The following is a 16292-nucleotide window of genomic DNA, read 5'->3' as shown; positions in this document are numbered from 1 at the left end:
CAAAAATAATCAAAGGTGCATCATACCCACAAGAAGCAGAGGAAGAGTCCACCTCTGAAAATGATCCATTGCAGAACAAAGAAGAAAACTTCAGAAAAACATTTAGCATCCTCAGTCATATGCAGAAAAAAACAGGGTCTCCCTGGACTAGTTTGAGATAAGACAACAGGGTAAGAAGGGAGTGTGATCCTAAACAACTTTTAGGAAATGGAAAATCTCAATAACATCATAAAATTATGTTAGGGAGGGTGAAACTTAAAAGTGAGGCTGTTGAAAAGCATATCAACAAACTCATAGATCAAAGAACCTCAAGGGCTAAGGGCTGCAAAGTCAAATAATAATGAAGTGCCACCATGTCCCAGAAAGATCGGCAAAAAGTAGGAAAGGAGATAATACCAATTATTGGCCAGGATATGAGGAAGAAAGAACTTGTGCCCTGCTGTTGGGACCATGAGTAACCCAGCTGCTTTACCAGAAATGAGCGAAACTAAATATGCACACATCCCATAATAAAAGATATGGAATAGAATGAGATGCTCTTATGAGCTGTAAAGGACAAGGAACCAGAGATGAAATCATGGAAAGAAATATGATCGATACAGAATTGAAGAATGAAAAGACAGGGGGCGTCTGGGTGGCTCAGTGGGTTAAAGCCTCTGTCTTCAGCTCAGGTCATGATCCCAAGGTCCTGGGATCGAGCCCCACATCAGGCTCTCTGCTCAGCGGGAAGCCTGCTTCCTCCTCTCTCTCTCTCTCTCTCTCTCTGCCTGACTCTCTGCCTACTTGTGATCTCTGTCTGTCAAATAAATAAATAAAATATTTAAAAATAAAAAAGAATGAAAAGACAGCATCTAAATAATGAGGCTCTCTGGAGCAAAGACAAGAATATATATGAATATAATAAAATCAATATGGTAATACATATAATACTACATTTATATTGTATATGCATAGAGATTTTTTTCTGAGTTGAAAAGCTTGAAGTTATAGATTAAAGGATTCCCAGTGTCTCAGATAAAATCAAGACTGTCATACCAAGATCTAGCTTGGCAAATGTTTTGAAATCTAAGAATAAAGAAAAAACCTTCTTTGGGGATCCAGGCAGAGGACATCAGATACCTACAAATGAACAAGTGTCAAACTGGCCCCAGATTTCTCCTCTGCATCCCTTTGTAGTTTCAAAGGGGGGAAATGCAGCCCAAGAATTTTATACCCAGCTAAATTCTAACCATGTGTCAAGGCAACAGAAGTTCATCCTCAGCAAGATTTCAACCACTTGCCCTTCTTCAGAATATTAAAAGACACCCCAGCAGTTTGAAACAAGAAGCAAGATTAATATACCCAGAATAGAGAGGAGTAGACATATAGTGTGAGTATAAAAAGAACAAGAGGAAACAAACAGGAAGCATACAAAGAGAGCAAGACTACCAGAGCGCCTGGGTGGCTCAGTCGGTTAAGCCTCTGACTCTTGATTTCTACTCAGGTCATGATCTCAGGATTGTGAGAGAGAGCCCCGAGTCGAGCTCCATGCTGGGCCTAGAGCCTGCTTAAGATTCTCTCTCTCCTTCTCCCTCTGCCCCTCCCCACTGCCTCCCCTCTCTCCCTCTCAAAAAAAAAAAAGATTGCCAACAAGGTAAGTGAAGATCAAGTACTTATTACAGCAATAAGCTTACATGCTTTAAAATCCGTGTGCTCTTTTCAAGAAATATACTTTAAAACAATCTTAATAGAATGCAAATAAAAGGAGGATCAGCTCTATGACAGGCAAATACAAGTAGAAATAAAGGTTTCAATATTAATATCAAGCATGTTATAATATAAACCAAAAAGTAATAAAATGACAGGGTTGTTTTTTTTTTTTTTTTACTTTGATAAATATTTTAATTCTCAGTTCATGGAATGATTATTAAGTGCCTGCTCTTGGGACCAGGCAAGGGTATATGTTGCTAAGAAATAAAGATGTAATTGTAATGAACATTTATGCTCAAAGTAACATAAAATCAAAGCAGATAAAATAGAAACTGTAGAAATAGATGGAGAAATTGTCAGAGACGGTAGAGAAAAATTGAACAAGTCTTCTAGTCTTTGACAGATCAAGTAAACAGAAAAATGGAGCATGTGATACTCAATGACTTTTTAAAAAATATATTTTATTTATTTATTTGACATAAAGAGATCACAAGTAGGCAGAGAGGCAGGCAGAGAGACAGAGAGGGGGAAGCAGGCTCCCCGCTGAGCAGAGAGCCCCATGCGGGGCTCAATCCCAGGACCCTGAGACCATGACCTGAGCTGAAGGCAGAGGCTTTAACCCACTGAGCCACCCAGGTGCCCCCTCTGTCATTTTGGTTGATTATACCTGTTATACATAAGAAACCTGATGAAGACTTTCATAGCTTACAACTTGAGACTGCATTCTCTTTTCCGGCCACCGTGGAACTTTCACAAAAATTGATTGTAGAATAGGCCACAAAGAAAACCTCGATAAATTCCAAAAGCAGACACACTCCATGCCAAATTTTCAAAACAGGGCAATAAAATCAGAAATGGTAACAAAACTCTAAAATTTTAAAAGTACTCTCTGAAATAAATCCTTGGTTAGGGATTAACTCTGAGCCTCAATAACTCAGAGTCTCAGTCATAGCGTGTTTGGAAATGAACTTGGTTGTGTGAAAGAAGGAAGGAGAGCCCAGAAAGCTTGGGCATCGCAGTTCTGGCCGTGAAGCAGCAGGCTTGGTGTTTCCGGATGCTGAGGGAATGGGTGGGGAGGGAGGGCTAGCCAGCACATAGGAAGCAGGTGGACAGCCTTCAAGGGGAGAAAGAACACAGGTGTTGCAGTCCTGTAGACCCACCTTTGGAGTCCCGCTTCTACCTCTTACTGGCTATGGCAAATATCTCGATGTCTCCCATTTCTAGGTTTTAGCCTGCTTATTCGGAACTAGGGATGCTGAGCTGTATTTGTGGTTCTCAGCCCTCCCTGTGTATCGTCATCACCTGCCAGATTTTTTTTAAATAATCCTGAAGCCTGGCCTCTAGACGCAGAGATTACGATTCGGTTGGTTTGGTGTGGGACCAAGGCATTGTATTTTTTTTTAATCTCTCCAAGTGATTCTGTCGTGCAGCCAGGAGAGACAAGCCCAGGAGAGACAAGCTAAATGACTTCTCAGGTTCCTCCAGTTCGGAAAGTTAGCAGTGCTCCTAGGCCACTGCAGCCTTTGCCCACAGAAGAAAGTTTGAGGAGGCTAAGAGGCAAGGTAATGCCAAGCCATCTAATCAAAATGAGCATTATCTCAAATGGGGCAGAAAATACTGGTGCCAGTTAATATTTTGCACCCAACATGATTTAGACTGGGGGCATGGATTGTATTCCAAGCCCATTGTAAACACAGTGGGCCATTTATTCACTGAACAGTAACCACTGTAATTACCTACAGGGCAAACATATGAGGTTGTTCAAGCAACATCTAACTGTGGACCTGGAACTGATAGGACGATAGTGATCAAGTAGTAACCAGAGTGTGATTCAGAAATCACATCAGAAAACCAATATTTCCCAAATTGTGTCAGATAAGCATCTGGGGGGACGGGATGGCACATATACCATCCCAGGTCCTGGAAGACTTACCCCCTGATTTTTCTAACAGCTCCCTCTTTCTCTTCTCTGTCCATAGGAGGCTTGATGTGTTGCTTTAATTTTGAGAGATGAGTCACAGACACTACGTCCAAGGGGACTGTAGAGAGCATCTACTTCTTTTTTTTTTTTTTTTTTGGTGTTTCTTTTTTTTTTTTTAATTTTTTTTTTTCAGCATAACAGTATTCATTATTTTTGCACCACACCCAGTGCTCCATGCAATCCGTGCCCTCTACAATACCCACCACCTGGTGCCCCCAACCTCCCACCCCCCGAGAGCATCTACTTCTTGTCCTCATTTTGGGACCCCAGTATCACCTGTAGGCAGGGGTGCTGACCTTGTTTGGGTCACAGGAACCTCCTGATGAACCTGATGGAAACTGTGGATCCTCTTTTCAAAAAAATGGGCACACCTATAGGCACATACCTGCCCACACGACTTTTTCATATAATTTTTGAGGAGCTCACAGACACATTGGAGCTCCTCTGTATTCTCACTAGGTCTTAGTCCAGCCTCCTTTTGCATACCTCCAGATACAGAGATCTCACTACTGGCATTGCTGGACAACTCTGAATGCAAGAATTCCTCGGTGTGTCCAGCTGAGAGTTTCCTCTCTGTGTGTTCTTCTTCCCATTGCTCCTTATAGTCAGAATTTTTCTAAACAGTCATTCTACCCTTGGCCTTTAGCAGTCTTGGGATGATGTCCCTCTCTCTATGAGGATCTTGGGAACTGGTTCCTACAGGTACTCTTTAGTTCCAAGTGACAGCTGGTGGGATATTTTGTGTTCCTCTCTAACAGATGGGATGTGGTGAGGTTGCTGGTTGCACCCAAGAGATGCGGGGATCCTAGGTCTTGGTTGTCTACCCTCTGAGCCAGACCAGGAAGAGGGACAAGGTCCCTTCTGCCTCACTCTGTGAAAGTGTTAGGGAGGAGAAGGAGCACTTCCTTGGGTGACAGGAAAGGCAGTAAAAAATATCTTCACTGGGGCCTAAGGACACCTGTATATTATTTCCCTGGTAGCTGGAATTGGACTCTGGGATGTATTGGGTCTAGAGCTGCTGCTGGGACAGCAAGGGCTCAGGGAGAAAGCCTGTGAAGGCAGAGTGAGCTTGCTTCAGCCCTCTCTGGGTCAAGGGTTTACATGAAATAAAGGAAGGAGGGGCGCCTGGGTGGCTCAGTGGGTTGCGCCTCTGCCTTTGGCTCGGGTCGTGATCTCGGGGTCCTGGGATTGAGCCCTACATCCGGCCCTCTGTTCGGCAGGGAGCCTGCTTCCCCCTCACTCTCTGCCTGCCTTTCTGCGTACTTGTGATCTCTCTCTGTCAAATAAATATATAAAATAAAATAAACTTTTAGAAAACCCCACAAAACTTAAAAAAAAAAAAAGGAGGGAAAAAGAAGGAGGAGAAGGAGGGTGGCAGGTTGGGAGGAAGAAAGAGAGGACCAGAGGGAAGGAAGGTGGGGGATGACTGAATGAAAGAAACTATGGAAGAATTATTTAATAGTCTCGATGAGGGAAAAGCCTTTCTAAATACGACACAAAACCCGAGGACATAAAAGGGAAAAAAAAATTGATAAGTTCAACCGCATAAAATCTCTATGGCAGCAGACATTATAAGAAACACAAAAAGAAAAAAATTCAGACTTGGGGGGAAATTAGCAACTTTTATTGCAAAGGGCTAGTTTCATTCATATAAAAGATCACTTCTACCAACTGATAAGAAAAAGACTAAGAGTCAAATTGGAAATCAGGTGAAGGATGTGAACGGTTTCCAGAACAAACTGCAAATTGCTCTTGAGCATAGGAAGAGGCATTCCCTGCTTATAATGTAAATGCAAATTAGAAGAGCAATAAGATACCATGTTTCTGCCGGCACACAGCAAAGATCAAAAAGGGTGATAAGCACCTTCGGTGGGTAAGGCCGGGGGACAGGGAGAGCAGAGATCAGAGGAAATGCTACAGAGAAGGTGACATTTAAGCTGGGCCTTGGAAGACAGATAATTAAAATCCTATTTAGCAACTTACTGGCACTTGAAAGAAAGAGAAGGAATAATGAAGGGGAAGATAGACAGATTTGACTACTGAGTGTCAATTAAAACACACACACACACACACACACACACACTGTAAAAGCAAACAAACTGGGATATTTGCGGTAACTCCAATAGTCTGAATTTGGATGCTGTACTTAAAAAAAAAAGTCTTCATTAGACTCAGACAGAAAAGCGTTAGAATACCACTCAAAAAATAAACAAAGGACATGGAAAAACAACTCCTAAAATAGAACATACTACTAGTTAACGATCCCATGGAAATAAGCTCAACATTATGCATAAGCCATGAATGCAATATGACTCATTTTTTTAGTGATAAACCATTATAAAATTATAGAGAGACATGTTTTATTTCTCTCTGTTGGTAAGACTGTGGTGACATTGGCCCTCTAATTATACCTGGCTAGTGGGCATGTAAATGGACATAATTTGGGGAGGAGGGATAAATATTAAGTCTTCAAAACCTCATCTCCTTTATGTGGGAGATTTTATATCACGGACTTTATCTTACAGAAATAGCCTAAAATGTAGAAAAAAGATGGTTTGCACAAAGACGCTTTTAGAATAACATGACAATAATGACAAATTGCAAACAGTCTAAATGCCCCCAAATTAGAGATGATTCAGTAAATTATGGTATGTTCCTATGCTGGAGTATTACACAGCTATTAAAATGTTTGCACAGAGTTTCTTTTTAACAAGATGGTTTCAAGGCTTGTGGGATAGTATTAAGGAAGGGGTTCAATTGTGTACATAGAGTGATTTTGAAAATCTCCTTCTTAAAAAATCACTGTGCATGGAAAAAGGACCAGAAGGAAATAAACTGCATCAATGGTGGTTCATTGGCAAGGAGTAAATTATTGGTCCACATTTTTCCTTCTTTCTCCTTATTTGGCATTTTTGAAAATCTTCTCTTCAATTATAATGTATCGCTTTCCCAACAAAAAGGCTTTAACAAAATGCCTTGCCCCATGCGTTTGCTCCCCCCATCTGGCTCAGGGTCTCTGTTCCATTGGGGTTGGTCCTGGGCGCACAGCCAAGAAATGCACCAGTAAAGGTGATGTCTCTTGTGTTTTCCAGCTTTCCTTTGCCGCAACCACGCCTGTCCTAGCTGATAAGAAAAAATACCCATACTTCTTTCGGACTGTCCCATCGGATAACGCGGTGAACCCAGCCATCCTGAAGTTGCTCAAGCATTACCAGTGGAAGCGAGTGGGCACGCTGACCCAAGACGTGCAGAGATTCTCTGAGGTATGTGTGCCGAGAGGACGTGTCCACACCGGCCTGGCAACTGTGGTCTCCTTCCAGGGGGCAGCGTGGCTTCAGCGGGGTCGGGTAACGTCAGAGGACCCTTAAACCTGCTTTTAGGAGCAGGCTCAGAGCTGAAATGCCAGGGACAAGAGAGAGCTAGTGGCTGAGGAATCTGAGGAATCTGGGCAGCAGGTGAACCCGTCCATCCCACATAGCTCAGGAATGAAACCTTCCCTTCTGTCACGCCTCTCGGCTAAATCGTGTGGCTCATTCCCTGACTGTGCCTGTAGGTTTGCTGTCCTTGTTATTGACGCCCAGTGACACCCCCCCCCCCCAACCAAAATCATGATGGGCCACCAGAAACATCTCTGCTGTGAGGGGAGTTTGGGAGGGGCTGGCTTGGAACGAAGGCTCTGGTGTCACCGGGGACTGGTGGGTTTGTTGGGGGATTTCTTTGGCGGTTCATTTTAACGGCTTACATGCATACATCATACACGGTGTTTCAGGGTTTATTTTGTTTTTGCCAAGAAAGAAAAAAGTTGGCTATGGATAGTAAAAAATAATTACGTTGCTTTCGCTCGATCCCTCTAAATCCCGCTTTCTCTCCCAAGCGAACCCTTGATTTCCGTTTACTGTTCATCTGCCCAGAACTTTCGACCTATATTTGTTTAAGCCCAATGACTTCATACTATATGTGTTGTTTTTCTCACTTCACTACAGATCATAGAGATCTTGATAGACCACATTCCTATTCATGGGTCACAGTGTTCTGTCAGACAGATAAGTGGTAATTTATTGGATGTGTCCAGCTTTTTGATATCACAGCCAGTATCTTCCTGTCTCGATGTGCATCTTCTCAGTAGATTTCTAGAGGCAGAATTATTGGGTCCTTTAAAATATTGCAACAAACTGACCTCCAGGAAGGCTGTTCTGAGTCCTCGTCCCGCCAACAGTGTTTGAAAATCCCCATTTCCACACTTCTTTTCTAACTGTGATATTAGCAATGTTTAAAAAGTTTTCCCTAGTTGGATGAGTGCAAAATGATCTCTTACCTTCTATCCCGTTCTTCCTGGAGCTCCTACTTTCCTTTTTTCTCCCACGTGTGCTCTGGCTGTTCAGAGCATCCCAGCAAGGCAAGCCATTCCACATGTGCTCAGCAGCCCGAGGAAACACTGGGAGCTGTGTGGGGAGAATGTGGGAGTTGGGTGTTCAGGTGGACCACAGTGGGAGGAGTCTCGGAAAACTCCACCCCTTGTGGCAGCGGGGTGAGGGGGGGGTTGGAGGGGGTAGATTTGGGTGTCCAGGAGGGTGGGTGCACAGCAGGGCTGGGAGTCACAACACCTCTCCCCACTTTAGCTCCACACGTACTCTATGAGGCTCTGCCTTACCAGTTCCACAGGAAGCAGAGCCCGCTCCATGCATTGGCTGTGCGACCTTGGAGAAGTCACCTCACTTCTCTGAACTGTGGTTTCCTGCCCTATAAAATGGGGACAGTAGCCCTTCCCATGCCTTCCCTGCAGTTCTTCCCAAACCCAGTCCTGGATTTGAAAGAGCTGTGTAAGCCGGAAGGTTCATGCACAGGGAGGGATGTTTTGGAGGCGCTTGAAAAGCAGGAGTGTTTGGCCCTGCAGTCTGTGCTTATCCAAACAAGGCAGGCTTTTCCCAGGCAAGGCTGGTCCTTATCTTCCCACCTCTCTGTTTCTCAGTCCCCAGAGACAGGCATAAGGGAAACGGGACCTGCAGTGGCAGGGACTCCTTGCCAAACTCTGCAGAAGGCTAGAAGGCTGCCTTCTTTACAGCGGTGACCAGTGCTTGAAAATGAGTGTCACGCAGGTTGATGGTGAGGGTGGGGATGCCCCATATTGACAGTGGACCCGGCCGCGATGTGGAGAGACCTTCTTGTTTCCAACAGTCTGTGGCTATCAGCGGGAGGGACCATTAGGGATGCCTCCTCCAACCTTTTCATTGTATAGAAGTGAAACACCGAGGTCCAGTGAGGGGAAGGGACAAAGGTCTGGGTTTCAAAGCCCTCTGAAGTCATGAAAGGTTATTCACAGAAAAGTCCAGACTGAATCCCGGGATCCCGACTCCCACTGCAGGGAAACCTGTCCATTTATAACTTTCTTTTGTCACATGGGAACTGCTTGTAACTATGGAGATTTGAAAGACACCAAAGAAGTTAAATTGTTCGTCCCAACATTGTTGATGTTTTATACATTCCCAAATGCTCTCACAGCCAGCAGCCCGGTAGGGAGGGTTTATGCTCCCATTTTACAGATAAGGAAACTGAAGTCTGCAGAGGATGGTAGGTCTTTTCCTCCAGGACACATGCTGATAAAGGGTCAGCTGCCTGCCCGACCCCCCACTGCCACCTCCATTATGCTGTCCTCGCTGGGGTGGAGTGGCAACAGTCTGGGAGCACATCTCCATCCCTGCATGGCTGTGTTAGGGCCCTCCACTGCGGTTTCAGGGCATCTCAGTGGGAAACCTCTTCTCTGAGGACAGGATGTTGCTTGGTGGTGTTGCTGGCAAGGACCCCTCTCGATTTAAATCTCTCAGCCCAGCTGACTCCTCTGTGTGCCCAAGGGCTTTGGCACCCCTCTCCCAGTGTCTGGGCTGCATCGCTGGCGGGCAGGCTCTGGACATTCTCCAGGGGCTAACAGCTTTTCATGAGTGCGAGGGAAACTGCATTCCTTTTATGAAATTGGCCGATCAGCAGCGTCAAGCTCTTCTGCTCCGAACTGGTGCACTGGAAAGATGATCAAATGAAGGCAGTCCTGAGGTTGGAGAGGGCTGGGGTTGGAGAGAAGCTTAATCCCAGAAGATTATTACACTGGGACTGGAAGGGGTGCAGGGCTGAGAGCCATCCCACCTCGGGGCTGGCCGCTCCTGTGTCTGGAGAGGCATCCTACCTCGTGTATGGTACCCAGAGGCTGCCTGGGACTTGGATCGATCGGATGGGGCCCGTCTCCAGATCTCACTTTGCCAAGCAAGGGCTGTGTGGGCCCAGACAGTTTCCTTCACCTTGTTGACTTGGGTATATGGGATCTAGAGCTGCTGCTGAGACAGACAAGGCTCCCTAGTGAACATCTGTGGCTGAAAAGATAGAGCTTGCATCGGCCCTGCCCTCTCTGCAGCCAAGACTTAAATGCGTTGAGAAAGAGGGAAGAATTTGGTATCAAGCAGGCTAATCTCTAGGCCCAGCTCTGCCGGGCTAGGGCTGTGTGGCCACAAGCAGTACACTTCATCTCAGTGAGATCTTCGAATAAACGGGGATATTTATCCCGACCTCACAGGGACTCGGTGATGAGAGAGTTAGAACGAGGGAATGAAAGACCTCTGCAGAGTAAGTGCTCATTCAGTGGACATCCTCTCCTCCACTGATGACTGCGACAAACTCTAGGAATGCGTATCCCTTCACTCAAAGGATAATAATGTGGCCTGCGCTGTGCCAGGGTGTATGATGGGCATGGGCCCTGGGCTGTGAGGGCCAGGGAGAAGTGGATGTGGCCTTGGGGTCAGTGGTGTCAGGACTCCTTTGCTGGGTTCTGGCAGCTCATTGGAATCACCGGGAATTTTTTTTTTTTTTAATACGTCGGGTTCCCCCTCTGCCCCCACTTTGAACAGCTTTCCTGGGATATAATTTGTACACCATACAGTTCATCCATTGTTAGTCCACAGTTCAGTTATTCTCAGTAAACTTCATATTTTCAGATACTGTTATGTGGCTGTCGCCGCAACTCAGTGTTCGAACCCGCCCATCCCTCCACAAATTCCCTTGTGCTCGTCTCTAGTTAGACCCACCCCCGGCCCCGGGATCGTTTGCTTGCTCCCTCCTTTTGCCCGTTTTGGAAATTCCATATAAATAGAATTATATAACATGGACTTTTCTGTGTCTCGCTTCTTTTATTTCGCATAATATTTTTGACGTTAACCTGTATCAGTAGTTTGTTTTTTCATTCAGCCGAGTAGTGTTGCCCCGTGGGGACAGGGCACATTTTAAAATCACCAGGGAGCTCTTTAAAAGCCGGATCCTCGGGTCAGCCCCCAGAACAGTATCGGATGACCTCGGGCATTGGACCCTGTGCGAGCTCCCCAGGTGGTTTCAATGAGCCCTCAATGTCAATGTAGTTCCCAGTCTGCCGTGTCAGGAGTTCAGGGTGGGAAATGGCGCCCTCTCGTGGCGGGGGCCAGGGCTGTCAGAGTAGCCCCGGTCTACAGGCCACGTGACCGCCCTTGGTGGGTGCTGTGACCGGGACACTGGTGCGGCAGGGTGGAGAAGGTGGAGAGTGGCCTGGGCCCGGCGCCTGGGCTCTGCCAGGTGGAAGACAGTGGTGGGGGCGGGTGATGAAGATGGAGGGTGCTGCTGAGTGGGTGCTCCACAGGGCCCCGGATGGAGAGGGATGAGCAGACAGATGGCCCGTGGGCTTGGAGGAAGTGGAGCTCTCGAAGTCTCTGGGAAGCTTGAGGGAGCTGGAAGGGTGGGAGGCGTGGTCAGAACTGGAGGAAGGACGTCGGGATTGAGGGGCCCGGCCCTGGGTCTGGGGGAACGGCTGAAGTGGAGTGGAGGTAGAGGTCACTGGAACTGGGGACGAGGAGGTGAGAGACCAGAGGGCTGCGGGACATCCCCGTGGGCGTGGCAGGCACAGGATGGAGGCAGGGCTTGGGGTGGAGATGAAGGCAGTGAGCATGGCTGGCCGGGGAACCAGCAGACAGCAGCCGGGAGGTAATCGGGCCTCTCCCCTCCAAGTTCCTGCTCCTGTGGTCTACAAAACCATCATCACCAAGTTATTCTTTAGCTTCCCAGTTCAGTGACACGGCTAGCCAGCTAAGCACCTTGGACGAATTAGTCTCTCCAGACTTCCATTTCCCCTTCTATGAGATAAGGGAGCAGGTCCAGTAGACTTCAATGATCTCTCTGAGCTCAAAGAATTTGTGAGGAGGGCCTAGGGAGGTCTGGTCTTTGACCCCATTCCTGCCACTCCCAGGGGTGCGCGCACACACGAGAATGACTGCGCCTCTTTGTGCCTCAATTTCTTCATCTTGAAAATGGGGCTAATAACAGCATCTAACTCATCAGGTGGTGGTGAGGATGAACTGTGTCTAGAAACTTTGGAGTGCTGAGGGACGTGCCTGGCTCATAAGCAGCACCAAGCAAAGATGGCTGTTATTTTTCTGATCATCTCGAATCTGGCTCTGTAGGCTGCAGCTGCCCTCTGCCCCCCTCAGGAGCCCAGCTGTGTGTCTGTGCGGCTCCCATCCTGCTCGCCCTCCAGGCAGGCTCTGAGACTCCCTGCCCCGCTGCTGGTCCTCAGTGATCTCAGCATTTCCGGGGCTGACCTTTCCATACCAGAGACCTCCCCCGAGGGTTGGGATCCTCCGAGGCCCTTGATCTGCCCCGAAAGGGCACCATCTGCGGAGCTCCTCCTGCTGAAAGCACCAGCCCTTTCAGCCCTCCACAGCCCGCCGGGCCCTTGGAAGCCTTCCGGGCTTGCCAAATCCCTGGCTGCCCCACCCAAGGGGTCTCTCCGGTCACCTCCTCTAAAGGTGGTTTTTCTTACGGAGCAGTCACCGGCAGGAGGGACACTCCTGCAGCGAAAGACAGGAACCTCGTGCTTGCATCTAATTCAGGAACCAGGCTTAATAGGCATCTGCTGCCCTTAGCGGGAATGAACTCCTTGGCCTGGCTGGAGAGCCCCTCCGTGCTCCCCCCGAGGCCTCCTCCTCTGTCACCCTCAGTCCCTTCCCCCTCTGCTGCAGCCACACCTCCATGCTGGCTTCTCTCTGCAGGAACATCCTCCCCCACACCTGTCCAGCCTTCCTCCCCAGGCAGGATGACACGTGCTCTCTCCGTGCTCCCCACACCTCCCTCCGCTTCAGGCTGCCCTCTGTACCTGCTCCTTGCCCAGGGCGGCACAATCGCCATCTCTTCTTTGCCCAGCACCCAGCACCATTGGCCCCAGAGCCCCTGCGGATGAGAGCCAGGCCGAGCTCTCTCCCCTCACCCGGCACGCTGCCTGACACGAGGCCAAACGCTCAGCAGGGATTTCAGTCCATGACTCTATAATCCAGGGGCCAGCTTCTTGGGGGCAAATGCAGTGATTTTCTTTCCTGTGGCCCTCAGTCTGCCTGCACCAGGATGGTGGGATGGGATGGGAGCAATGCAGGGAGACCCCTGCCCCTAGCTTGTCACAGGGGCGGTCGGAAAGGGAGGAGCTGTCATAGTCAGCAAGTCCCACGCCCACAGAACGCAGCCAAGCCATTTCTGTCGTTTCTCAGCTGTGTCTTTTTTTGGATGTGGCATTGTTCCGTGGTGGAGATTTCTCCCAGAGATCTCACTGGAACGTTCGGGGCCAGCCCCTGGAACCAGCAGCAGCCAGGGATCCGCCTCGTGGTCACTTCTGGGTGGCATTGATACTGGGCATTGGAATGCACACATTGTAGTTTGAGTCATTTTTCTTGGCTGTGTCATCCTGCGATGTTCATTCTGAGTGCTCGGCACTTCGGAGTGCTATCTCACCAGGGTCGGGTAATCGCATCCTCTAAGGTACTGTCCTGGGCCAGCAGCATCATGTTACTGTCGCTGTCACCTAGAAAAGCAGATTGGAGTGCTCCCCCCCCTCAGCCACCCTGAATCAGACCCTCTGGTGTGGGGCCCAGGCTGCTGGAGTTTTCGAACTCCTGTCTTGGAGGAAGGGCCGCCTGCAGCTGAGGCTGCTGTGCTCCTAAGCCTGCGTTATCTGAGAAACAGGCCAGGCATGCTGGAAGGCCTGCAGCACCTCTGCTCTCTGTCCTTGGCCTCCCTCCAGGCTGCAGGGTCACCTGGGCCGCCCACACAGCTGCAGATCTTCCATCATTAGGAGGCAGGAGGGGACTCCTGACAGACCAGATTCTAATCCTGATGGTCCTAGGGCCCCATCCTGTGCCCCCACTTTTATCTGAAAACTCGCTAATGCTTTTAGATGATCGGCTGTCTGCCCCTAGGCAAGAGACATCCTCTCCCTCTCAGGGTCCTTACCTCCAGCTCCGGGAAGGCGCTGGCTTGCGGGCCAGCCAGCAGGGACGACTCCAAATCCTCCTGCCCACACCGACACAGCTGTTGGTGGCAGCCTCTTCGGCATCTGGGGGGTCCATTATTTCCCAGGGTGTGTGTATATAATAGGATTTTTGTACAATTTTAGTAGCTGCCTGTTTATGTTATTATCTACCAGTGGGGAAAGATGACGACCTCATCAAAACCACCCTTCATTGACGTTATTGTTGAGAATGGAAACCTCATTTAAAAAGTAAGGCTCTCTAGGGGGCCTGGGTGGCTCAGTCGTTAAGCGTCTGCCTTCTGCTCAGGTCATGATCTTAAGGCCCTGGGATCAAGCCCTGCATTGGGCTCCTCGCTCGGTGGGGAGCCCGCTTCTCCCTCTCCCACTCTGCCAGTTTATGTTCCCTCTCTCCCTGTGTCTCTCTCTGTCAAATAAATAAAATTTTTAAAAATCTTAAAAAAAAAAAAAAGCTGTTCAAAGGAAAAAAACTAATCTCAGAAGCACCCTCTAAGGGGGGACAGGAGGAACTAAAACTTGGTGACCACCGGGATGGATGAAACCCGTCCAGCTGCTTGTTCATTTAACAGACAGCAGGGGGTGAGGGGTAGAGGGTAGGACTGGCTTTGCTGGTAATCACAGGTTTTTCCTCGGAGCCTGGTCCAGGGCAGATATTTAATAGGAGAAGGTCAAGGTCAAGGACTGAACTTGAAGACCTTCAAGTTTCTGAGGCTGAAGCTCCATGGGACAGACTCTAGGGTTCAAGGGACAGTTGTTCCTTCCTGTGAGTGTCCTCAGGGACAGTGCAGCCTGCCAGTAGGTGTTCTGCCCTGCCCATCCCTGCGGAGCAGGGAGACCCCATGTGCGTGAGGACCATCCCCAGTTGGGGCCTGTGGTTTGTAGGGCTCCTGCCATCCCGGTGGTGGTGGTCTATCCCCCCTAGGAAGGATGCTTCCTCCCTATCACTCCATACCAGGTTCCCAGAGCTGAGCACCCTTCTACCACACTGACCCCGACACTTACATGAAAGGAGTTGCCTGGACCCTGCTTCGAGAGGACAGGAGGCTTGGCTGTGGGAACAGGGTTCATCCCAGGCTGGGGAGAAGGCCAGCCAGTCTTTCAGCTCACCTGGGCTCTGAGAGCAGATAAACACACCGGGATAAACACCACAGGGATCCTTGAAGCACAGGGGTGAGTGAGGGCCCAGAAGGAGATCCTAGAGGTGTCGGGGTGAGGGGTCCTGCGATCCACAGCGACCTCAGAGCGCTCACCGGGGACACTCCCTAGAGCCGCCTACATAGCCCCTGGGCTTGGTTCCCAAAGCATGACTCTAGCCCCGTGAAGCAGAACCTTTGGGGTGGGAAAATGGAATTAAAACATCATCTCTGCCATTTAGGGGGTCGTGGGGGGTCTGCACACAGGTGATGACTTTCAGTTACCCTGCACAGGGCGAGCGCTATTTTGTAGACTCAGGAAAGATGAAGTCACTTTGCCAAGGGCTTACAGCCATGAGGTAGCGGGCAGAGGTGTAAACCCAGGTTTGTGCCTGCCCTTGTGAAGAGGAGGCCACCAGCCAGGGCCAGAATCGCCACCCAACCCGCACCCCAGAACCAAGGAGGTAGATATGTAGACCGAACCAACTCATGTCTCAAGGAGAGCTCCCTGTGGTTCCCTGCAATTTTTGCCATGGGATTCCGCATTAAATTTTTATTATTTTCTCAGATTCTGAACTGTCCTTCCATACCTGCTCTGGCTGAAGTATCGCAGGATGCTTTGTTTCAGCTGGGCCTCTTGGCTGACAGGTCCTCTTGGAGTGTGCAAGTCCCCAGAGCTATTCTGGTACCTTCTGGCTGTAGCCACCCCCCCCCCCACTCAAGGTCTACCTGCCAGGGTTGGATAGTGCCAGGGCAGCAGGGGCCAAGGACTAGAGATGGAAGATGTGTGGAACCTTCAGGAAATAGCAAATAGCCAGTGGGTCGTGGGAGAAGTGAAGAATGGTGAAGGCCCCACATGCCTCTAGGTCTGGACTTGAACATCAGCAGTAGGGAGCCATGGAAGGCTTTTAAGCAGGGAGTAAGAGATGGTAACAATCTTCAGCTGACCAGAGTCTGGGAAACCAGCCAGGACGTTACTGTAGTAACTCAAAAGAAAACTAATAAGATTGTAGTTATGTTCTTACAGAAAAATGTCAAGTTCTCTTTGTTTTCATTTTTTGCTTCTTTATTTAAAAATACTCATCTATTGTTTTCTAACTGTGATATTGGTATGTACTCAGCACAGAAAACTTGGAAAACCCAGAAGAACAAAAAAGGAAGGTTAACAATC

General features: G+C 48.6%; 1 protein-coding gene across 1 annotated transcript in view; it reads left to right on the top strand.

Annotated features, from left to right (window-relative positions):
• The window catches only part of GABBR2 (gamma-aminobutyric acid type B receptor subunit 2), a 336631-nt gene that overhangs the window by 127542 nt on the left and 192797 nt on the right, over window positions 1–16292 (top strand). Inside the window, exon 3 of the mRNA XM_047700879.1 lies at window positions 6763–6933. Coding sequence (XP_047556835.1) covers window positions 6763–6933 — 171 coding nt within the window. The remainder of the gene's footprint in view (window positions 1–6762; window positions 6934–16292) is intronic.

The sequence above is a fragment of the Lutra lutra genome, chromosome 13, assembly GCF_902655055.1.
Source record: "Lutra lutra chromosome 13, mLutLut1.2, whole genome shotgun sequence".
Classification (NCBI taxonomy): domain Eukaryota; kingdom Metazoa; phylum Chordata; class Mammalia; order Carnivora; family Mustelidae; genus Lutra; species Lutra lutra.
This window is presented reverse-complemented; position numbering and strand designations above follow the sequence as displayed.